Here is a 25,083-nt window from a genome sequence, read left to right as displayed (position 1 = left end):
GAGTATGAACGTTTCCCCTTCCCCCTAAGCTCAAGATTGTTCATTCTTTTCTCCATTTCGTAGAATCTGCGCTTAGTCGGACTTTCATCATCACTTGATTCGACCAATTCTGGCTTGGTCTTTTTCTTTTTGCCCTTGATCTCCTTTACTTTTTCTTCAGAACTCTCACTGTCTGAGCTGCTGCTAGTGATGTATTTCTTTGTCTTTTTTACTTTCTTGGTAGGTTTTCTCTTCCTTTTGGGCTTCTCTTCCGAACTTTCAGTGGTGATATGACTGGGTGAGCTGTTTTCTATCATAACATCTTTTCCCTTTTTATTTTTCTTTGTTGTCTTTTTCTTTTTGAGAGAAGACAGTTCGGGTTTTTCTTCCTTACTAGTTGTCGAATCTGAACTCAAATGGCCTTCATCCTCAACAAAAGACTTGTTTTTCTTCTTTCTTTTCTGCTTGGCAGTCTTTTCATTATCCGTCTCTGGAGTAACCATCAAAGCCTTTTGCTCTTCTTGCTCCTTCATAAATCGCTCCATGAACAAACGGAACATATAGTAAGCTTCTGGCTCGATTGCTGGGAGGCCAAGTGTTTCTGGACGGAGTTCAGAGGATGAAGCCTCGTTTTGAGGAGTCTGCTTAGCTTGCGATCTAGTTTCAACCATCTTGTTGGCTTTCAAGTATTCACCTTATGACATAAGAAAATAGAGTTATTGGATGGAAATGACGACAAAATGAAGGTTCATATTACATTACAAGTTTTAAAAGTTACATCCATAGACACTAATAAAGATGACAACGACAGAAGGAATACAAAGTTGACAACATAAAACTTTTAGGGAAGGATGGATGGTGGTCGGTTGGCATCCCACCACTCAGCATATTCCTTCTTCACCACTGGGCCTATGAACCAAGTGTATGATATTTGTGTCTTCCATTCTTGTCGAGCTACTGCAAACAATGCCGTCCATTGAGGAGAACTAAGGTCAAATTCAGGAATAGCTCCAATTGGTGCATGCACAGAGACCATCTTCTGCCTTTGAGAGAACTGTCTCATACATCTATCAGCACAATAATCAACTATGAAGTAAGGGCCCAAGAGTGTGGTACGCCCATGATGATGGTGAGTGTATCGAGGTAGGCTCTGCCGACGATCACAATAATCCCAAATGATCTCTCCTTCATTCAATTGCTCGATCAAACGACGGTATTGCTCCAAGGTTGTTAATGATCCATCAGTGTTTCTGAATAGACTGGCTTGGGGTCCCGCATGCTTGAGGAACCACAATTGTAAAGCATATGTGCATCCTTCTATGAAGTCGATATCTCCAATGGTAAAGCGAGTGAGTCCTCGGTAAAGGAAGGCTAAAGCTGTCATTGCTACTGACAAGTGTCGGGTCCCTCTATGCCCCCATACTCGAAAAAGTTGGGCAATACGGACATCTAAAAGGTCACTTCCATTGGTAAAAAGGGTCACTCCTACTGTGCAGAGTATCATACAATGTTTAATTCTCCCTATGGCTTTTCGAGGTAGGGTAGAAGGTTCAACATAGGTTCCAAATTCTTCATACAAATTTTTCATGTTGATGCTTTGATTTTCATGGTTTTCTACTAAAGGCCAAGTTTTCCGTCCAGTAAAGTGAGCAATGAGGTCATTTGCATTGACCTTGGTTGGGTTCATAAGGAATTGTTTTTCCAATAGATCATTTGGGTCACAAGTTGGGGTAGGGAGGTCTAGTATTTCGGCAAATTCATCTAGTAATATTGTCATTTCTCCCCATGAAAACCAAAAAGAGGAGGTCATTGGGTTCCAACGCTCGGCGATTGCATGTACCAAATTTCCATCAACTGACTGCATTCCTCCAGCTGCCACTGTCTCTAGCCCACATTCTTCAAAGTAAGAAGGAAACATCCGAGAGAAGGTGGGATGCCAAGTCCGATACCATTCGGGAGCCAAAGGTTGAGACTCAAGAGAAATGTAGGTGGACCGTTTGGGACCTTCCCCAAACAGGATGTGATCATAAGGGAATGTGACACCACGTTGGAAAGAATACATCTTGAATGATGACTCTAAAAGATAAAGATGGAATTAATGGAAAACATTGACTATGTTGACAAAGACAATATGAGGTAGATGTGCGGAATGAGGTTGCAAATCATCACATAAGGTTTCACGCACATAAACATCTATCATGATTTTTTTTTTTTTTTTTTTTTTTTTTAAAAATTGGGTATAGGAACCTAATTGAGATAATTTTATATCACGATAATCCGATATCAAGTTATGCTTATATACCTTACCCAAATGGCTTAGTACGAGCATAGATTCTTCCTTAGGCAACTAAAGGTATAGCTCATGAACTTCTTCTTGATCACTCGTCGATATACCATAAATTACCACTCATGGTACTAACGAAGGGGCGTTCCCGCCCAAGGTGTGGTCTAGTTGTAAGGCTTAGTCTTGTGCTACCGCCAAAGACCAAGCCCGACAACATGATGACCGGGACAAATAGGTATGAGGAATTTTGAAATATAAGAAATCATATAAAATGAGTTGTCTCTAATGCAATGTTGCCTAAGTTTGAAGATTAAAATAGAAGAGCAAACATGGTTTTCAAACAACTCCTAAATTGAGAAGGGTGGTATGTGATCATAGATATGTGTGAACATGATTGATCCTTCTCAATTAGTCTTATGTGCAAGAAAACAATCACAATCACAATCACCAAACAATACAATGAAATGCCAATGGGGTCGAGGCCAAAAGAGAGGACATGCTTTATCATTGGCAATGTATGAGATGTTCAAATTATTGAAAATGTATCAATTATAATCATAGCCAAACGATAACGGGCCCCATCACGGTCGCCATCTGTTTGCATCCCAAAATTTTCATTGGTTTTGGAGTGCTCCAGAAAAATAAGGTTTTTGTTTTGAAAGAGGAAAGAAAGGGACTCGCCCGTCGGTACGAGGATCGACCATTCCCGGCGCCTTTACCGGGGGTAATCAACCCAAGGACTATGTTTATCATTGATGCATTTCGTTTTAACTTAAACATCTTTTTGATTCTATATGCGGTGTAGAAAATATTGAAAGTTTGGAGTTTCAAACTTTTGAAAAGGTTCTTGAAGAATTGCTTGAAAAAGTGAAATGTTTTGAGGAAAAAGTGAAACTAGTAAATATCATCTGAAAAACTTGTGAAAACATTTTGAAATCACTTTAGTGTTCTCTTAAGACTTTAAGTAGGTTTGAGATTTTGCTCTAATTCGGTTACCACCTAGCTAGAGCTTCATCCCTTCTTGCTTAAGTTCTTTTAAAGAGGTGCTTGTGATCATAAGTGAAATAAAGTGGGTAAGAATGCATGAATGCATTTACCCTATATGATTGAAAAAAAGTAAAACATTCCTACCACAACATTCATCTAATATCATTCCTACCACAACATACATCTAAGATTTCGTTGTTATAATTATTATATATAAGAAGGAAAAGTTTTTGAAAATGGATAGAGATTGTAGACCATCAAGCATGATTCCAATATTGGGTCATTACTTGATTTGTGGTCTTATTGAAGTTGGTAAATAGAAAGTTCATGAGATGAGAATGTTAAGAAGAATACAAGAGATAAAACACTCTTATGAAAGGAAAGAGAGAGATATAGAGAAAGACATGCATATTTGTGTACATATCATCACATATAAAGAGAAAAAGATGTATTGATTCGAAGAGAAAGAGAGATTTTAGAGGAAAAGAAAAATATCGTACGCATATATGGGTATGAGAAATGTTATAAGAGAAGATATTTGTCTTGAAAAGAGGAATAAATATTTGAAAGAGAGGAGATGGAACACATGTACATACGTATTCATGCACAATAGAAAGTGAAAGCATAGAGAGAGAAAGATGGGGGTCATCATGTTGGCATAAATGTATATAACATGTGTATACATCCATACCTTCACAAGATTAAAAAAAATCAAGGAACAACTTAAAATTACCAACTTCAAATTTAATGTGGGCCGGAGGGGAGCTTGGACTCATGCAAGAGTCTAAGCTAAGTCCCTAAGGCCATATTAGAAGGTTCTTTTTGAAAATGTTTTGGAAAATATGATTTATATAAGTATAAAATGTTATTATTTAGTTTGTTGTAAGGGCTATATTTCTTCCACCGTTGGGTATGAAAGAAAACAAGCAACATAACGAAGCACTCGTTAGGGTTCCTAATGTGATGATTAAGAAAGAATCTAGCGCAAAATGTCATGAAAATACATATTAATATGTACATTTTCGTGAGGGTTTATCCCGGGTTGGACAAGTCCCAACCTCAAAAATTAATATGAAAATAAAGAGTCCTCAAACCACACTCTCATTCCCGACATGCATTCACATGTAAGTAAAGAACCAAACAACTATGCATGCATAATATATAGATAACTTTCAAGGAAGGAAAGAAAGAAAGAGGATAATGAAAAAAAGCAAAGTTCAATTAGAAGGGAAGACATGATGTAACTATGAATTGATATACCACCTCATCTTCTCATGTTCCCGGTGCACTTGAGTATAGCCTCTTGACTCTAAAATAAAGATTGAGAGCTATCTCTTTTGGCCATGGAGAAATGAGGAAGAGAGGAAAATAAGAGGAAACAAAAAAAAAACAATAAGAATGTATTCATGAAAAGAAAGAACATGATTAAAATGAAAGATCATCTCATCTTTCTATGCTCCCGGTGCACTTTGAGTATAGCCTCTTGTCTCTAAAAAGAGATTGAGAGCTACCTTTTTTAGCCGTGGGGAGATGAAGATGAGAAGAAAATGTAGAAAGAGATACAATAACGAAGAAATGAAATAACAAGAATAAGACTATATTGAAGAAATGAAATAACAATAACAACAAAAATATATTCATTAAGGAAAAGAATAACAACAACAAGAATATATATTGAAGAGAAGAAAGAGCAAGAAGATATTGATAAAGAGAAATAACAAGAACAACAAGAATACTTGAAAGAGCATGATTTAATCATAAAATAAAATATCATCTCATCTTCTCATGCTCCCGGTGCATTTGAGCATAGCCTCTTGTCTCTAAAAAGAGGTTGAGTGCTATCTCCTTTGGCCATGGGGAGATGAAGATGTGAAGAGAAAATGAAAACAACAACAAGACTATATTTAAGAAAAAGAAATAACATAATAATAAGAATATTAATGAAAAGAAAGAAGAGAGAAATGAGAGGGATGAAGATTACATACCTCTAATGGGAAATGACCTAAGAAAGATGAACACCTCCACTTGAAGATCCCCTTTTGAATGAAACTCCAAGAGTGCTTGCTCTAAGTTGGAGAAGGAAATGGAAAGAGGGAGAGGGAGAGAGAGAGAGCTCAAGAGAAACTCTAAGTCTTCAAGTGAGAATACACTAGAGTTTCTCTCAAGGACCAATCTTGCCCAAGAGGGAGGATATGGGGGGTATTTATAGAGGTTTTTGGAGCCAAAACCCAAAATTTGAATTTTTTGACCTAAAAATACTAAAATCACCCTCCAAAAGGAGATTTTTTGGCCAAAAGGAAGGACAAATCGGTCTTGTCCACCCAAAAAGACTAAAATTACCCTCTAAAAGGATGTTTTTTGGTCAAAAGGAGGGGTAAATTGGTCTTGTTTACCAAAAAGACTAAAATCACCCTCTAAAAGGAGGTTTTTTGGTCAAAAGGAGGGGCAAATCGGTCTTGTTTAAAAAAGACTAAAATCATCCTCTAAAAGGAGGTTTTTTGATCAAAAGGAGGGGCAAATCGGTCTTGTTTAAAAAAAGACTAAAATCACCCTCTAAAAGGAGGTTTTTTGATCAAAAGGAGGGGCAAATCGGTCTTGTTTAAAAAAAGACTAAAATCACCCTCTAAAAGGAGGTTTTTGGTCAAAAGAAAGGGCAAATTAGTCTTAAATGATTGATTTGGATCTGAACTTGGGTTTTGGATCTAAAATTAGTATTTTGGATTTAATTTGGATCTGAGAGTAGTATTTTGGATTTAATTTGGATCTGAAAGTTGTATTTTGAAAATCTTGTGCCTAAATTTGAATTTCGCACTTGGATAAAACATCATAGTCCTTTAGAAAAATTTGGGGTGATTACAATAATATATAGTCGTCAATTAGCTTCGGCTGGGGACTTCTTTCCAAGGGAAGTCTACCCCCATCTAGATTTCGTTTGGTAGTAGATAGACATTTGGAGGAATGACGACGTTCTAACAGAGCCTCATGGCCACGGCTTACCGATGGTCTACTATGGGATAAACCTGGGTGATGGTGTGCCGAGTGCGTAGCACAGCTTGTCTAGTCCACAGTCCCAGAAGATCGATGAATGCTTCCACAATATTAAGAGAAAGTCAGGCTGGCCAAAGGATTTGGGCAATGCCTTCGGCACCACGTGGGCCAAAGATGGCTTAAAAAAGTCGGCCCGTGACACTCCTACTGTGGCTTTTAATTTCTCTTTATAAACTTGATATGTGTTTGTATGTAAAAATTCTATTGTTATAGTTGCAATATATTTTTCTAGGATGTCTAATGAATTTGTTGTTGAGCTTCCTTTATTATCCATTTATGTTTAAGAGAATCTTTTTTTTAACTAGATAATTGTTCAAACCATAATTTTACATTTTCTATAAACGAGTTTTCTATGTATTTTAAAGTTGTGTTGCTGTCTATTTTCGTTTTTGTTATGTGCCTACTGATTTCTGACTTCCATATGTTTATTAATACCAATATGTTTTTAGAATTGTCTAAGTTGAGCATTTCTTGTTCATCGATTATATTATCTGATTTCACCTTTCTTCTTGCTTCCCATAATTTTCTTTCTCTATCAGTTTTCTCATAACTGTCGGTATGTCTATTCCTAGAGGGATTTCATTTGTGTCCTTGGCTCATGAATGTATTCTTGTTTAATTTTTACTTCTTCTTTAAGGGTTGTATTCATATTGATTTCTGTTTTTTTGTTTCTTCTATCAGGTCTGTATATGTTACACTTGGGTTAGAATTGTCACTTTCATCATATGTAAGATTTATTTCATAGATTTATAGATTTTCTTCTTGTTTCTGTATTTCTCTTACCTTTTATAGTACTTCATTATTTTGTTGTTTAATTTCTTTTATTTCTTGTATAATACTGTTAACTTTTGCTTCTACTTTGCGGATGAGTTGTTTAAGTAAGCTTATTACTTTATCCATTTGATCTCCTTGATGTGCTGGGCCACCATGTACTGACTGTGTTGTGTAAGCAGGAGGTCCTTCATATTTTCACACCTTTCCTTTTTTAACATTATTCTCTTCGTATAGTCTATTCATTCCGTCTAATGTAGACTCGAGTTTCATTTATTCATCGTCTATTATGAGTCTGAGATCATCTTCATGAGGTTCTAGGAATTGTCTGTCATAGTTTGTTTTTATAAGTCTTGATTTTTGTCCATAAGCATATATCTTTCTTGAATTGGATTCTGTTATTGTTCTTTCAACTATCAAATTATTATTATAAATTATTGTTTGATATGTTATTTTTCTATCAACTATGTTTTTAGAGATATAATTTAACCCTTTTTTAATTATATGCCTTGCTGTTCAGGTTTTATGTTTCCTATTCTTCTTAGGAATTCTACGAGTATATTATACATCTCTTTCTGATTTTCTAATATTAAAATCATGGTTGTTTTCATTTCATCCTTTGGTTCTATTACCATGTTCTTAGGTTGTTATGGCATAAGGAATTTTCAACTTTCTTCCTTCCAGGTTTCTGATCAATTCTTACTGTCCAAGTGTGTGTTGTGTGAATGTTAATCTTTTATTGTATACACACATCATAGGCTTTGGGTAGTATAGTCATTTATGGTTCTAAGATCTTCTGTCAATCCTGCTACACTCACCACGTAGCTATTATTTTTCCCTTTTGGCCTCTGCCTCAATGGATACTCGTCGGTGCCTTTGTCTCTTGGGTTTCAAAAATTTCAGATCTCCCTTATTATCAATTATTCTTATACTATACTTCAACATTCATCTCATGCATACAATATCAAATTAAAACTCAAACAAAATTACTCGAGGCTAAACATTAACCACAAGTCTTTCAAGAAAAAAAGATTCTATTCCATATACTGAAATAAAACGTACATAAGGAAATTACACATAAGGAAAATACATACCACTATTTTTTACTCACTTTCTTCCGAAGTCATGCTCCGAAGATCTACATTGGCAATTGGAGACTCAGGTACAAACTCCATTCTTGAACTACTTACGGAACTAGCTAAGGAAATCTATCCTAGGCTCCGATACCAAGTAGTGCTTGTTTTTATAGTTGGTGTTCATCTCACCATGTGAAGTCTGCACAAAAGGACCAATCTCGGGGGATCAAAACTAACAACTAGACTTTTACAGTATGCTACATTAAAAGGAAAAGACAGAGAATTTTAGTGAGCCCTATGGAAGCAGCTGTCCATAATGGGAGGCTGATTTGATGTTATGTTACTAACATAGGCAATAGTGTTTCATAATTTACTTAGGTATATTAAGTTATTTTCTAAAGATACCTTTTTTTTTTACTCATTCCACTTTTGCTTAATAGTTGAAGTTCTGCATTTAATTAATGGGAATGACATGTATCATGTATACATACTCACACATGTGAATTTGAAGTATATATGCAAATGAGGGTTCCTCAAAAAGCATAAAAGATCATGGGGATTGAGCTAGGGCCAATCTCAACTGCAACCATAGAGAACAAGCTGAATCAAACAAGTTTTGTTATTGACTTGTCTATTTGGGAAAATGGAGAGCATATTAACTTTATCTTCTCATTGATATTCAAGATCGATCTGCATAAATGTAGTGGATAATTTGTTGCAAGTGTGATGATAACTAAAAACAAACAAGAATTACTCAAATTATTTCATATCAGCAATCTTGCAAGGAAATTGATGCAACACCAGGTAGAGCCCAATGGAGTGACGGTGCTAGGACTTTTTTGCTGTCACTCGCGTCACCAGTGCAAGTCCGGTTTTGGCACCCCATTTAACTTTTATATCATCATAGTGTAATTTTAAGTTCTTTCAAAGAAGTTATCAGCCCCCATGTATCTCCGCAACTACCCAAAGTATTTATAGGACGCACCATTTACCGAGATACATCTGGTTGATTGAGAAGATAGTTACAAAGGTTGCTTGCAAAGCTCATTGCTTAACTTGGCCAATATGTGTAACTTTAGCAAGGTGAACCCTAATGATGGAGTGAGGAACAAGATGTGTTTCCCTTAGCTTTTTGACAAAATGGCTAAAAGTTGGCCACACAAACTCTATAGGTCTTCGTCCATAGTTTAAAAGGCGCATTTAGAAAGGGTGCAACCTTTGATCTAACCCTATTATATATAGCGAATAATTTGGTCCAATAATAGTTGCCACTAGGGCCAGGTTAGGTGAATTAGAGTAGTCAGTGTGCATTAGGAGAATGGAATGAACCATGATATCTCATGTCTCGGGCAAGAGAAGGGAAATAGATAAATGCACCAATTTATAAGGCCATAGGAGAATGGAACATCAGATTAAACACAAGGCTGGTGTGCAATTGAAACTAAGCTCTAGGCTGAATCGAGTTTTAGTAAGAGCCAGTGAGCCACAAAAATTTTCTAGAGGAACACTCATTCACAAAACTTCCATATCCAATGGGACACTCGTATATATATATAATATATATATATATATATATATATATATATACACACACACACACACACACATATATATATATATATATATATATATATATATATATATATATATATATATACACACACACACACACATATATATATATATATATACACACACACACACACATATATATATATATATACACACACATATATACATACATATATATATAGAGCAAATATTTGAAATTGTTAATATAAAAATAAAGAAACATTGAGGGACGGTGAAATGTAGCTCCACCGTTGGTAAGAGCTGATAGTTGCAGGAGATTTGGCTAAAAAAGACTGGCACTTTGAGAGCCTAATCATACAAAAGATATGCAAGACTGAGGTACGTGAGCTCGTATCCGAAACACAATGTATGCTCATATCCAAGGTTACATAACATGCTTCTAGGACTATCTTTTATTTTTTTCTAAAAAAAAAAAAGACTTGTTGAAGTCCCTAATTGACTTGCTCCAGGCATTGGGATAGATTTGGTCAAGAAAGCTGAGTTCATAGCCCTTGCTCAGCAGGTATGTCCAAACAAATGAAGTATATTTGGTGGAAGCTTTGGCTCTTCTCTAAGCGACAAATAAATAAATTTTGTACTTTATATGTGTATTGCATTCTCAACAAAATCATCGTGAATTAACTTTTACGAAGGATCCATGGGCTGCTCTAGCTCAGTATATTTGGTAATCAACGTAAAAATGAGCTCCTCAGAAGAGAATGTTAATAATATATGACTAGTTTGATACTATAACCAAAGGATGTGGGCCTAAATGCAAAATCCACTCTGGCTTTTAAATCAGGTTCCGCGCGTTAGGGTTTCGTTAAACGGTCGCCGCATCGTATTCTTGCCGCGAAGATCTCCCGCGGGAGCAACTCTTTTGGGCCCTACGAGGTGGCGGTGGCGGTGGTCTAACCATCCTTCTTCTTCCTTCCAGTTTATTCTGTTTGTTCTTCTTCGAGGTAACGCTCTGTCACATCGCATTCACTCGATGAGAACTTTTTGGGTGGGCTGGGTTTTTTTCTTGTTGTGTGGGGTGGGGTGGGGTATCGCGACAGTATAATTGCTCTTCTTGTTAGGTTTCTTAAAGGACATCAATGGTTGTAAGTTTGGTTTCCTCGATTTGCTTTTTAATGTCGCATATAAAGCATGAGTTTGCTGAGATCAGTTACCAGAAAAGGTGTGTTTGGTGCACGTTGGTTATTCTTATATAGTCACAAATCCGATCCCAGAGTTCTCTTAAGACCGTACGTTGTCAACGAACGAAAAATCTGTGGTACCCAAATCGAGAAATCGAAGGTTGGACCTGAAAATTCTTGGTTTTGGAGTGAAAAAATCAATGATGTGGAAGTAGTCAGGTTGGTGTCTGAATTATTGAGAAGGGGGGATGATTGGGATTGGCTGAGCGGTAAACTGGATCACATCCGACTAACGGATTCGATTGTTGAAGACATATTGCTTCAGCTGAAGGAGCCCTCGGATGCAAAGAAAGGGCTTAGTTTTTTCCATTGGTCATCAGTAAGGAAAAAATTTGATCACAGTGTCCGGTCGTACTGTATTCTAGCTCAGATCCTTTTTCATGCACGGTTAGATACTCATGCTAAGGTGATGCTGGAATCGGCAGCGAGAAAGAATTCGTACCGTGAATCACCGTTTAGATTAGAGGAGTCTTTGTTAAGTACATATGCCGTTACTTGCTCTAGCCCCCAGCTCTTTGACCATTTGATACAGACATATGCCAAATTGAGGATGTTCCACGAGGCCATCTCTAGCTATCATTACTTGCAGGAGCACGGTTTCTTGCCCAGTATAGCTACTTGGAACATGTTGCTTAATGTTGTCCAAAGATCTGACAAGAATCTCCTAATATGGAGAATTTACGAGGATATGATCACAAAGAAAACATTTCCAAACGCTGTGACTTCCAGGATTATGGTTGATGCAATGTGCAAACAAGGGTTGCTGCAGAAAACAATTGATTTACTTGACAAAATTTCCAGCAAAAGATGCCTTCCTGGAGTAATTGTTAATAGTGCATTGATTGTTCGGATGATTGAAGATGATCGTGTGGATGAAGGAATTTTGTTGCTAAAAAGAATGTACCGTAAGAATATGGTCACTGATAACGTCACATATTCTCTAATCATTTTTGGCCTATGCAAGCTGGGAATCATGGAACATGCTCTTGCAATGCATGATGAAATGCTCAAGAGAGGATATCCTGCAAACTCATTGACCTATACCTCATTAATTGGTGTCCACTGTAAGGATGGAAGATTTCAAGAATTTGATCAGTTGGTGCAGGAAATGGTAAAACAGGGGTTAGTGCCATATAATGAAACCTATAATTTTTTAATAGAAGGGTGCTGCAGAGCAGGGAAATTGGGGTATGCTACAAGATTCTACCAAGAAATGCTTCAAAGGGGCTTGTTACCAAGTACACATGCTTTCAATCAACTCCTTGAAGAGATCTGTGAAGCGGGAGATGTTGATAAGGCCAATGACATTCTGACTACTGCACTGGAAAAGGGACTTTTACCTGATGAGGTGACATATGCTCACCTTATTGATGCATATTCTAAGATGGACAATGTTCAGGAAGTTCTCAAACTGTACCATGAAATGGAATATCGAGGGCCTGCTCCAGGATTATTGACTCACAGTTTGCTTGTGAGGAGTTTATGCAGATGCAAGCAGTATGACAAAGCAGAGAAAATTTTAAGTGCTATGAAAGAGAAAAGTTTGATTCCATCTACTTATATTTACAACTGTATCATAGAAGGTTTGTGCATGTCAAATAACACAGGAAAAGCATTCCAACTCTATGATGAAATGAGAACAACGGGAGCCAAGCCTAATTCTCATACTTTTGCTGTTCTAGTTGAAGGAATGCATAGATTCTATACTCTTCAGACTCCAGAAGATGCTATAGATAACTTATCTTCTGCTTTTAATTAGCATGTCCAGCTGTACAGATTCCTGTCTAGCTTACACATAACTATAATATGAAGTTGACTTTCTCGGTCCACAGGTCTTTGTTCCAAGGTTAAGGATGAAGGCTGTCTGGCGGCGTCTGCATAAACATGACTATCTCACCAAATATTTTGTCTGTTGAGCTCTTTTGTCTTCTACACCCAAGGGCTATTGATAGATGTTCGTCTCAAATTGTTGCATCTATAAAACATTGTGGCTGTAATGTTGATCAAGCAACTTCCTTCTTTGCCTTTAGTTGATTACTTGTTTTGGCATGTCTGCTACAAGGTTAGCTGACCCTAACCTATAACAACAAGAGGCAGCCTGTATTAAGTGTGCAGTTGAACTGCTATTTCCTTCTAGGTCTGTGTCCGTATGTGTGTGGCAATACACATCTGCTTGTGTGATTGTTGGAGGACAAGGGAGGGTTGGTGTTTTATCTAACTCTAAAGAAGTTAAAAGCCAGTTAACATGAAAGGCCAGAACATTCTTAAAAGAAAGTGAACTCTTTTAGTTGTTTTTTGAAGTGAAAAAGTTCTTTTCTTTGCTTTGATCTCAACTGGCAATGAGGACACAAAGGCCGGACTTACAGCTGCTCTGGTTACAAACCTGTTGGTAGTAGAATGATGTGGCACTTTGTGAGGTGTAACTGAGTCAGTGGAGACAAAATTGAGCTATCAATGTAAGCTCACCTTTTAAATTGTTTGTGAGCACTTTACCTGATTGCCTTTAAGAAAAGATTCACTTAATTAATCTCCAAATATTTTAGAACTTATGTTGCTGAGAAATCATCTATTTAGCAAGTTTCATTGAAGATTTGAAGGCTTCTTCTTCTTTTTCTTCTTCCAAGACCTCATTTAATTGCAGGGGAAAAAGTCAGCAAAAACTATTTTCTCCTTTTTTTGATGTCCTGCATGTTGAATCAAAACAAGGAAGAATTTTGTGATGAAGATTTCAATTCCCTGAAATCTGGTGATTCTCGTCTCCACACATGCACATGTCATGTTTGTCTGTGTGTGTAATTGATCAACCAATGCCTTTGCGGTTGTCTCCCTTGTGCAGATCACTGTATAGGTTCCTGCCCTCTGAGTTCACACCTTCCTGCTTCACTAATTAGCCACTTAGCTGCTGCTGCGGAACTCCTCCTCTGATCGTAGTTATGTCAAGGTCTCTCTCTCTCTCTCTCTCTCTTCCCCTGTTTGTGTCTGTTCTCCAGTTCCATGGAATTAGTCATGACGCTGGGCCGTCCAATGCCAAGGACATATCTAAACCTTAAGGAATGTCATCTCATGAAGAGTTCAGGTCTGAAAGTACGTTTCAAGGTTGCGGAGGAGTGGGTGTGTGGAGTTATGGAAGGCCATGATTGAGGTCAATGAAGACAGTGTCTTTGCTGGGATCCAGATAGCAGAACCGATAAAGGCATCCCCAATACTAGATCCTCGAAATAAGAGGGTTCAGGATTTGATCAACATGTTAAGGGAAGATCAAGGCTTTCTTGGCGATGCACTCAGTTCACTGGAATACGAGGGGTATCCTAGATTGATGGCTGATGATAAGGCTGGGAATTGAGATTTATTAAGGAGAATGGACTCAGAAAATATTGAAATTAACTGATCAGTTGTACCTATCCTTTGTTTTCCTGCAAATATAGTGAAGTATCTTTGTTGGTTTTTGAGATAGCCAAATTTGGGGTATTTGTTCTTTCTTTATTCTTTTCCTGTAGAGTTTGATAGATGATTGGCTATCTTTGCCTATTTCTCTACTCCAACCATGAAGTACTATTGTAATGAGTCTTTTGGTTGAATTTTAGGGATACTCAAGACTAGACCTTGAGACGTTGCATTGTACAGCTAATTGAATGTAATTTTAGGTGTGTCTATATGGTGGTACTCTCGAGTTTATGAAAAGATGCTGGTGGTTTTTCTGCTTTTCTACTATCATATGTAGGAAAATCAAGCACTTAGGGTTTGTAAATGCAGGAAGAAAAGGAAAATGGAAAAGCTTTCCTCTAAAATGTAATTCAAGTGAAATATGATTCCGAAAACTTCTCCTTCTAAACTTGTAAATGCCTTTCAACCGGAGGGAGTATCTGGCATCTTATAAATGCTCTCACGCCCTGTTGTGGTGGTGAATGATTTAATGTTCTTGCGACTTGCTTTTGAATCTATTAAGTTATGTTTCACTTTGTCTAGTTTGAGCCTTCGGTCTGCAGTATCATTCTTGGCTACACCCTTTAGGTCTCATTAATGCCAAGAATATTGATCTCACTGCTCTTGCCTTTGAGTGTGTAGATTTCTCACAAAGTTCTGTAAGTTTCATTTCTGCAATCTCAATACCCAAGTTTCTTGCGTCTTTCTGTTCAGGTGGTAAATTGATGAACACCGTTGGCATGGCTTCAAGGTGAAAAGTGAAGGTTGAGCATGATCGCAGCCTCTTGCCTTGTCGCATTGAGATATTTGTGGAACTGCGTGCCAAAATTCAGTTCGTCAAGTCCAGAGGCTGTTCTGTTTGCAACGCATGTCATTTCACGTGCTGATTGCTCTATTTTGTTCGCAATGCACGCTACTGACCATGGGTCTGTACATGCACAAAACTAAATTCTTTTAAATTTGAGGGATTCATAAAATGCAACCCGTGAACATACTTTAACAGCTTTTTTTTTCATTTTTATAAATTCGAGCTGTCGGAGCTAATTCGTGAACATAAAATGTAATCCGTTATGTATATGCGTATCTAAAGTTCCTATTTCTTGTATACTTCATATTTCGAAGCCTTAATTAATATTTTTATTTTAGCTCTTAAAATAGATCGATGTATATATACGAGCACCAAGTACAACCCCTGATAAGAATCTACAATACAAAGCATCAACTGTGGAGTAAATCTGAAAAAAGCATGAACCTTGTCTATTTTCGGATTAAGTCCAAGAGAAGGCTGGATTCTGAACTCTCACAGTAGCAGCGGCAGGATCATTGATGCAGCACTTGGAAATGCATCTAGATCTGGGGCCAAAGGCTCCCCACAAGGTTTTACAAAGAACTGCCTCAATGCTAATTCTTTGCTAAAGAAACGAAGTGCCGGGCCGAACTCCATTTGATGATAAACAAGTCAGTCCAGCTGTCCCTCAAGCATTTGCTTTTTCTGGCATGTTCAGCTTTGTAATGTATATTTTTTCAGTTGCGTTGCGAGTTACAATTTGAACGTCTACTGTTTAACAACTCGCAAAACATGTTTCTATTTTTCATTTTTCTAATTTTTCCTTCTTGAATACATGGCTTTCGCATTTCATAATATGTTATTTTTCCAACGTTTTATTAGATGACATCAAAATAGATGAAAGATGCGCTCTTGAATCAACTCCAACTCAATTCAAAAGAGCCAAAGGAGATCAACCAGTGAATTTGATATTGGGTCCCTTAACTTTTTTTTTTTTTTTTGTGTATTTTTTGGTTACACTCCTATTGAAGTGGGTAAAAGAAGATTTCTGGTCGTTGATTGTTCACCCCTTTCAACTTGGGAGGTTTTAAGTCTAAAGTTCTAAACCCCTTGCCAGGTCTGTCTACAGAAACCTTTTTACCATGTTCCAATTTAAGAGACGCAGTACTTTGAATGCAAACAAGGCATGAGGGCGGGCTTTCGAGTTGTACTAAAATTATTACATTCAACTTCATCAAATTGTCATGTCTGATTTCACCCTGTTATATTATACTGTCAAGGGCGACGTATCACCGGTATGCAACTCTGAAGTAAAGTAAGAACGGACGATAGTCGTCATAGGATTGATGACCTCGAAAATGTTCTCTTGCTTCATCCCATTTTGCTTCTCAGATTCTTCCAAATGCCATGCTTCATGTAGAGCGCATGAGGTGGGTCTTACTCTTACCGGTAGCAGTTCAAAAGGGAAGGAAGCACGATAGACACCATTCACTTTTCCTTTTATCAGGATGCATAAATTAGGATCAGCAGAACTTCCTAGACTTTTGAGCATGTATACACACTTTTGCAGCAAGCATTTTCATATTTACTAGTAAGAATTGCACAGAAGTTAAGAAGTGAGGGTGTAAGCATCATTCCTGCAACATCCTGGTTCACAAACACAGAGAGCACACGTGGCTCCTGAAAAATAGCCAGTGCATAAACTCATGCATTCACCTGAAGGAACGTTAGTTTCCACCATTGCACTCGTTGATGGTCTCTTTCATCTCATCCAATTTATCTATTACCAACTCAAGCTTCCTACAGCAAATCTCATTAGAAATCCGGGCACTGTAGTCACACTGTTCAAACGGCCGATACTCGCAAGCGCTCTTTATTTCTTCTCGGAGAGTCAGCTGAATGTCCTGTTTACATTATTTAATCTGCACTTAGCATCTCAAAAAACCAATAGAATGGTACTGAAGAAGCCAACTGAAGCAGAAGCCACGGAAGCTGGCTACCAAAAAGCCATCAGGTGGGAGGAAATAGGACGTCACTTAAACTAATACATAGAACAAGAACTGACTGACATGTATATAAAAGCTAAAAAGTAATACCTCTTTCACATAACAGCACAAAATCATGTATGCAACAATTGGTCTTAATTATGAAACTTGCTACAACATTTTCAATGACATAACAGACTACAAAGAAACAAACTTGTATACCCCCAACACAATAACAGCAATGGAAGAAACTACGGCTCCCTATGAGAATGATCAGCTTCAAATTTCTAGGTTTAGCAGGGATAATCCTTCTCCGTCACATCCTTATTGGCCCAAAAGCTGAGAGGAAAAAGTTTCGCCCCTAATTTAACTTTCAGACCCTCCCTTTGACTGTTGAAAGCTGGAATAACATCCTGAATTCTCCCCTATTGAGAAGGTCTCCTACATTGAGGTATGGCAGCTTTGTAGTCAAATTCTTATCCATTGACCAACTCAATGATGCCAACAGATATGATGGACCTGAGGTAATGGGATTCTTTTGAGGAGAGACAATCAGGTTAATATCAAAAAGCAAAAAAGCAAGAAGGTAAAAAGATGTCAAAGGAAAAAGAAAAGAGAATAGGACCACAGAGGATTTGCATGAAAAGACGACAAATGCAAAAGAAGAAAACATAAAGGAAGAAAACAACTACAAACCAAAACCAGAGCAGAAAAAGATTTAGCCTCATTGTGCTTGCAAATTGAAAAATCTCTCTCTTTCTCTCTCTCTCTCTTTTGCTCTCACTGGTGCTCCAGAATTTTCTAGCAGTTTGTTCCTTCCAAGGATGTTGCTTGAAAGTGGCACGAGGCATTCATTAGCATGTTCCACATGAGTAAGAAAAAGCTCTATAGCTTTTCCCCTTACAAAGGTAACTTTCATCATTTCTCCCTGTCAAATGTCAATTCACGTAATTCCCTAGATATTATTTACTATGTGTTACAGCCTTTCACCATTTAGGAGACGGATGCAAAAGTTTCACAAGCTGCACCAAAGTCCAGCCTCATTGCTTAGCTTAGAAAAGTTAGGTTTCCTGTTACTTCAGGAAGAAAGTTAGTCCCTAACAATGAAAATCAACACAACATAATACAGTTTCTGTGTCATCTCAATGTAAAGAACATTATCCCAAACAAATAGACAGAAAAATTAGGTTCAGGTTCTCCATGTCAAACTTTCTTTAGATGGCCTTATTGATATCTGCACTTTGTAGAGCACAAGATAATAAGAGATTGATTAACTTTACAGTGAACTGGAGCTACCAGCACATAATGCAAGTTATTTAGAGTAGATGATCCAATTGTTCCTGGATAGCCAAAGCCCTCTTGTGCCTAGGCTAGTCTGACTAGTTCATCTAAGTAGGTCATGAATCAGCTCTAGCATGTCCTCATGGTAAACATGTCCACTATAGAAGTGATTTAGTTCTTGATCTCACAGCCTATTGACATAGATGTGATTCAAGTACCAAAGTTGCAGAGAGGCTTATTAACTATTCAAGCTAATGTCCAAGGAAACTATGAGGTATGAGCAAATAAAAATGGTGTTTCTATGATACACATTTATATTATTTGGCCTGTTATATCAGTTCATTGCTTAATGAAATATTTTACTAAGATCACACCATGATAACCGCAGTGTGTAAGTATTACACCTTGATATATGGTGTATCCAAGCAACTAAGAAACCATACTTATGCTGATTAAGACATTCATACTATTCTTATTGAAAACAGAGACTTTCAAGATGTCTGATTTGCTTTCTGACACCCTCATTGTAAGCAATTACAACTTTGTCAACTGAAACTAGAAAAATAACTAAAAGTAACCATGACTATGTAATGGATGCCACCCCAGATCCACACTTCAGCCCATATCGCTAATTGAGACAGGGAGTATGGAGCCCAATAAACAACTAAAACGGTTCGTCCTATCTCTTAACATGTAAAGAATGAGTTCGTTGATCGGCATATGTTCATGTAGGATACTGTATTAGGGATATTTCTATTTTCTCAGTGCTGCAAGTTCTTGTACCAATCAATCAGAAAGCTTTTGTGACTGGTGTACTATTATCCTCTATTCAGCAACATAGATATGGTAACAATGGCAAACTGGAACCTGATCCTGAATCCAGTTGACTCAAACGGAGGACAAATAGATGGAGGAATTTACGCCTGGACTAAAAAAATCGACTGTTTTCCTCATATTCCAGCATGACTCTGATAAGTCAATCACATCAAGACCAATCTGAGATTCGATACTAGTGTCCTGTCAGACTGTAATTTCAATCAGCTACCACCATTGTAAATTATTCAATCTCACCACATTTGAAACAGTAACAAGACTAAACTCGTGTGGAAAAAGGCGTATTTGTAGCATTGTATCATAGGTCCAGACCTTTATAGACTGCATGAAATCGAGACAGTGGCTATTAAGCACATCCATCCTAGGGCCGGTCGCATTTCCCAACTCCTCCATTACACCTCCAGCAAGCTCCAAAACATGAACAATCCTCTGAAAACCAAAACATTTAAGGTACAAAAATTACAAGCTTAAAATTTACTAGAATTGCATGGCAATATGACATACAATTGCCAGAAAGTACCTTCTCGACATGATGAAGCCGCTGTAATGATGTGCTTTGGGCATTCTCTGTACTGGGTGGATTCATAGGACCACCAAGATCTAGCTACAGCTAACGGATCAAATGGCTTTTGTCTGCACCCAATTTCAGCAAAAATATGAGGCTACAGAACCAAAAAGTTTGAGAAAGAGTATTTTTCTTCTCCTCGACTTAGGGTTCTCTCATGAATCCCTGTATCGAACAACCACTTTTCTTGTAGCAAGCAAGGGAAACCTAATGGCAAGTTCCTCAGACATCGTTCTTGAAATGATTCACAGGAATAAGCTTCAAGACGAAGAAAATCAAAACAGAAAAAGGGAAAATAAACCCTCAATTAAACAGATGGCAGAACTAGTTCTTATAGTTGTGATACTGGAACCCTATCTCTTACGCATCACCACATTGGCCTGCGGTACGATCCCCCTTGTTCCTTTGATCTTACCAACCAATCCAACAAATTCGCGGAACCTAAACCCTAGCTCCCTCTTTGTACAAGCACATACCACCTCAATGCCAATATTAAAAGTCACGATCCACCATTTTTTCTCTGTCTCATAAGACTTTTTCGCAGATTTTAAGCCGAATACTATGAAATCAGAATCGTGCAGACGACACTAGGGATGTCGGAAGACGAAATACAAGGGAGAAAATTAGCTGGAGAAGAAACAGATTGTCTGCCCTTGGAGGAGAAGGAGAGCACAAGGCAGAACCGTCACGGTTTACAACCGTGTGAGAAAACAGAATTTTCGGGCAGGAAAGAGCACATCAACATACCGGGGATGGGTCGTCGGGTGCCAATCAACGAGCAGCAGCTGTTGATGGTGGAAAGGGAAGGCCGGAGGGGGCTGCCGTCACTCTGCTGCAGCGAACGAAAGCGGCGACTCGAATGAACTTTGAAACTGAAAAGAGGAGTTGAAGGATGAAAACGCGAGGGGAATCGATCGCGGGCCAGGCTCGATTCGTACCAGCAGATTCAAAATGATTTTTGCCAATTTTATAAACACTTTTAAAATAAAATAAATAAATAAACAATTTGTGAAAATAATAAACTTATGCTCCAATTCTTAGACGTAAACAAACAAAAACTTAATTTTTGGGAGAAATTCTTATTGATAAAAAAACATTAGCACTTTTTATGCAGAAATGACATACTTTGCAATAAAACTCAACTAATTGATGAAAAATGTTCCTTTTGTAATTTTATTACACAAAGGTGAATGAAAAGTTGCAAAAATTTAAATATATTAGAAATCAATTTTGCTTATTTAAATTAAAGTTCAATAAAACCAATTTAAAGCAATGAAAATAAAGAAAGAACCGAGAACAGGTTTCGACAGTTTTGCTTAGTTTCACTCGCGGCCCCTTACAAACATGAAGCGAGAATTTTTTAATGGAGGGTAAGTTAAAGTTTTTAAAATTTTGACCAGAACTCAATATCATTTTTCAAAATTTTTATATAGGACAAGTAAAAAATTTTAAAATTTATATGTAATTTTTTTTTTTTGAGGTGGGGCAGAATCCATGGGAACTCTCCTGGCTCGGCCCCTGGCCTCTTACAAAAAGAGATCTATAGATTCCAAAGGCATTGAGAAAAAGAATATGGAGAACCAAGTCTCCCCTTCCCTTCCTCCACCTCTATAAGGTTTAGAGTTTCTTGAGTGCCCATACACTTTAATTTGTGTGGCATTTTCTCAATTGGCATAAGAAATGAGGGTCATGTTACTCGAATCAGAGACCAGCCGCCCATCAACCATTGACCCAAGCAAGTCGCACCTAGAGCTGCATAACGAGCCGAGCCAACTTTGGCTCAGCTCGAACTCGCTCAAAAAAACTCGGCTCGTGCTCGACTAGTTTATAAACGAGTCGAGTTCAAGCTTACAAAGATACTAAAAACTATAAACGAGTCGAGTTCGAGTTTCAGGAACTCGACTCGTTTATACTCTACTCGACTCACAAACCGATATTTTATATAATATTGTCAAAACAGGTTTCACAAGTTACATAAGTTAAATGAATTACACTAGCTAACTCTTATACACGAGTTAATGCTACGAGCAACGCTTAATGAGTTAATGCCTAAACTAGTTAAATGGGTTAAAGGAGTCGAGTTCGAGTTCGATTTTATGTAGTCGAGTTGAGCTTGCTATAATAAGCTCAACTCGAGTTTTATCTCGAGCTGGCCAAACTCGGGCTCAATTCGGCTCGTGTGCAACCCTACTCGCACCAAAGGTTGCGCCCTGGGAGCCAAACACTACAATCTAAGTTGAAGCAAGTGTTATAAAAATCGTAGAGAATCGTCCGATCTGGGCGGTACACCAATTCAATTCATTAACCGATCATTTTTTATTATTTTCGAACAATTAAGCTTAGTTGTGAATCGGCCGATTCAGTTTTTAATATTGTTAAATAATTAAGGGTTTCTAAATTTACCAATTATTTTTATATAATTGAAATGGGGACCATATGGTGCTAGATCCAAGTCCAAAATCCAATAAAAAGATAATGTTCAATAATGAATCTTCGGCAACAAATCGATCGAGGGGCATCATGATATCGGATTTTGAATAAGCAGAAACGGATTTATCTGTCAATTAAAAGAGAAATCAACTACCATTGGCACAACTACGTTGTGTAAAAATTAGATTCTAAGAAAGAAAGACCTATAATTATGTACCCGAGAAAAATCATTTTTCTTATAAAGGGAAAATAAAAAAAAGGAAAACCTATATCATTTTAGAAAATAACTAAAAGCTGACACATGTAGGGCTGTCGAGCCCGAGCTTGGTCACTCGGCTCATAAAACTCGACTTATAGCAAGTTTATGAAATAGAGCTCGAACTTGACTTGTTTAACCTATTTAGCTTGTTTAGGCGTTAACTTGTGTAACTTGTGAAAATTTGTTTTTATCATCAAAGTTAAAACTTGTGATTCACTGATTTTGACAATATTATATAGAGTATCAGTGTGAGTCGAGTGGGTATAAATGAGTCAAGTTCTTGAAACTCGAACTCGAGTTGTTTATCGTTTTGAGTATATTTGTAAGCACGATCTCGACTCGATTAGTACAAGCCAAGTTTTTTCGAGCGCATTCAAGTGGAGCTTAAGTTGGTCGGGCTGGTTGTGCAGTCCCACATGACACCCTTTCATCCACCACCAAACTCAGCTGATTGGCCACTAATTCGATTCCAATTGGTCCACTCAAAATGCTTTTGACAACATTGGTGTGCGCTTAGGTCCAAATAGGACCAATCAGTAGAGCCAGAAATTTCCAATTAAAGCATTCTAAGAGTTTTATACTCAACTAGTGGCGGAGATACATGGCGGCTGGTGTCGGCCACCGCCCATGCCAACCCATCAAAAAGGGAAATATGACTTTGGGATGACTTAAAGATTACATGGAGTGCCCACACCAAATCTGTGCTGGTGACTTCTGTACTTTTTAGCCAAAATATCATGGCTCAGGCACTAAAGCCGACAATTTGGCACAAAAGCACAAACTTAAAAGTTGGGTTTGACTGCCCACATGGGCTTTGGCCCCATCTCAAAAAAAAAAAAAATTACATGTAAGTTTTAGAAAATTTTACTTGTTTTCTATAAAAGTTTTGAAAAATGATATTTCGACTCGTGTCAAAATTTAGAAATTTTAAGTCGGCCCTCTCATGAAAAATTTCTGGTTTCATCCATGAAGCTGGGTACAGTTTCATGGCAAAGAATAGAACGAGCAACAAAGTCTCTTGACACATGGGTGCAGTTCTTTTATATCACAAATCAAACACAAAACATTCAAAGCGCTCTACTGTATAGACACTTGTGTGTGTATAACACCCAATTGTTTTCCAACACAGGTTCTAAAGAAAATCCAAACCCAAATTCTTTTGATCGTCATGTTCAACACCTACCAAATCATAAACCCAACAAATATAATCCTTCGGCTGATATATAACGTTCTATTTCAATACTCAACTTTCAAACTAATATTCATATCAAAAAAACTTTTGTAAAATTTAAGAGGGGGGTTAAAATTTCTAGAAATTTGAAATTGGAATTGAAAATTATAAATTAACCCGTTAAAAACAAAAAATCTGGGCTCGGCCACTGAAAAATGAGTCCTTTTTCATTGGACAACTTTCAAATCCCAAACCATTCTAGAGATATTATGTCTTGACCTATCTGTCTTTGAACCAATAGAGCGATGCTGTTGAACTGAACAGCATAGGGATAATTTGACCGGCGACAGTTCAAAGTGAGCGAAGTCCAAAATCACATGTCCCGGCCGTCCTGGCGTGGGCTGTTCTGCATCTCAAACTTATAGATTTCAAAGCTTTGACCAAAGGTGTTTGCGTCATGGGTCCATGGCGGCCCAGCTAGTGTGAAAGCCCACACCCAAGAGTGGATCCCCTTGGACCTAGCTAGCTACTGGCCAGCACCACACTCAAAGTGGTCCTCAAAAATCCTTCTGGGTGCGCCATGTAGACTTTTTTGCCGACATGTTGTGGCGGTCGGCAGTGACATCTGTCGCGAGTCGCTAACAATGATTTCCAAATCATTATCCCACTAAAAAATTTAGTCTTTTAGAAGAAATAGGCTGCTTGGCACGCTAAACAACCTCGAGAACATACGAAGGGAGGGAATTTGGAAAACTAATCCTTTGCAAGGATCTTAAATCCATAAACATGTCAACCAATCCCATTCCTTTCCCATCAGATCTTAGATCCACTGTTTTCCTGAATGACATTTGACAATAGTAACAAACTATTACTGTTGTATGAATCTGTCAGACAATAGTCTCGTGTCGTTGCTAAAAGTAATATATATATATATATATATATATATATATATGTGTGTGAGAGGGAGAGAGAATTTTAGTGTGCACTTGTGTGCTCCAGCTAGGTCCAATAGTCTTGGTGCACCACAGTCAAAGTGGTGCTCAAAAATCCTTATGATAGGTACACTTGGTCCCTTTCGAGTGTGCCACTTGGACTTTTTGTTGGGATGCTGTAGCGGCCAGCAATGACATCTGCCACGAGTCGCTAACAATGATTTTCAAATCATTATCCTATTAAAAAAAATTGTCTTTTAAAGAAATAGCTTGTTTAACATGCTAAACAACCTGGAGTTTCATTTGGTGATGGGATCAAAGATTTTAGATCCATAAATATGTGAACCAACCATTTTAAACATAGATCCAATAATTTTCTATATCATATAGGAGTTGTTTGACAAAAGTAAGAAACTGTTACTGTTTCATAAATCTGCGAGAAAATGATCTCATGTTGTTGCGAAAGCTTTTACTTTTAAATTATTTAGCAATGTGAAACA

The 25,083-nt window shown here is 37.6% G+C and overlaps 2 protein-coding genes, 1 long non-coding RNA gene and 1 other non-coding gene across 11 annotated transcripts; 3 read left to right on the top strand and 1 right to left on the bottom strand.

Moving 5' to 3' along the window:
- The first annotated feature begins 10,529 nt into the window (after positions 1-10,529).
- LOC126410599 (uncharacterized) lies at positions 10,530-14,569 on the top strand. The gene is made up of 2 exons (XR_007574855.1): positions 10,530-10,679; positions 12,749-14,569. It is a non-coding gene; the product is annotated as an uncharacterized LOC126410599 (long non-coding RNA).
- LOC116266212 (pentatricopeptide repeat-containing protein At1g66345, mitochondrial) lies at positions 10,712-15,444 on the top strand. Of its 7 annotated transcripts, none has more exons than XM_031647333.2 (3): positions 10,712-13,662; positions 13,753-13,857; positions 15,054-15,444. In XM_031647333.2, the coding sequence occupies exon 1, from the start codon at positions 10,867-10,869 to the stop codon at positions 12,673-12,675; it is 1,809 nt and encodes a 602-aa protein (XP_031503193.1). In that variant the 5' UTR covers positions 10,712-10,866; the 3' UTR covers positions 12,676-13,662; positions 13,753-13,857; positions 15,054-15,444. The 7 variants fall into 7 exon arrangements, with proteins under 7 accessions (XP_031503193.1, XP_049936718.1, XP_049936716.1 ...); XM_050080761.1 differs by lacking the exon at positions 15,054-15,444 and adding an exon at positions 13,986-14,569 and having other exon boundaries at positions 10,712-13,372; XM_050080759.1 differs by lacking the exon at positions 15,054-15,444 and adding an exon at positions 13,986-14,569.
- LOC116266497 (small nucleolar RNA snoR113) lies at positions 13,251-13,348 on the top strand. Its single transcript, XR_004175394.1, has one exon. It is a non-coding gene; the product is annotated as a small nucleolar RNA snoR113 (small nucleolar RNA).
- A 1,244-nt stretch (positions 15,445-16,688) lies between the features above and the next one.
- On the bottom strand, positions 16,689-20,730 carry LOC116266215 (mediator of RNA polymerase II transcription subunit 11). 2 transcript variants are annotated; one of them, XM_031647336.2, is made up of 4 exons: positions 20,539-20,727; positions 19,747-19,859; positions 19,539-19,655; positions 16,689-17,030 (listed from the first exon to the last, which is right to left on the bottom strand). In XM_031647336.2, exons 2-4 carry the CDS (start codon positions 19,810-19,812, stop codon positions 16,854-16,856), a joined length of 360 nt encoding a protein of 119 aa, XP_031503196.1. In that variant the 5' UTR covers positions 19,813-19,859; positions 20,539-20,727; the 3' UTR covers positions 16,689-16,853. The 2 variants fall into 2 exon arrangements, with proteins under 2 accessions (XP_031503196.1, XP_031503197.1); XM_031647337.2 differs by lacking the exon at positions 16,689-17,030 and adding an exon at positions 17,201-17,646 and having other exon boundaries at positions 20,539-20,730.
- Between the last annotated feature and the right edge of the window lie 4,353 nt (positions 20,731-25,083).

This window comes from Nymphaea colorata, chromosome 12 (genome assembly GCF_008831285.2).
Source record: "Nymphaea colorata isolate Beijing-Zhang1983 chromosome 12, ASM883128v2, whole genome shotgun sequence".
In the NCBI taxonomy this organism is placed as follows: Eukaryota; Viridiplantae; Streptophyta; class Magnoliopsida; order Nymphaeales; family Nymphaeaceae; genus Nymphaea; species Nymphaea colorata.
Note: the sequence above shows the minus strand (reverse complement) of the source record. Positions and strands in the feature narration are given on the sequence as shown.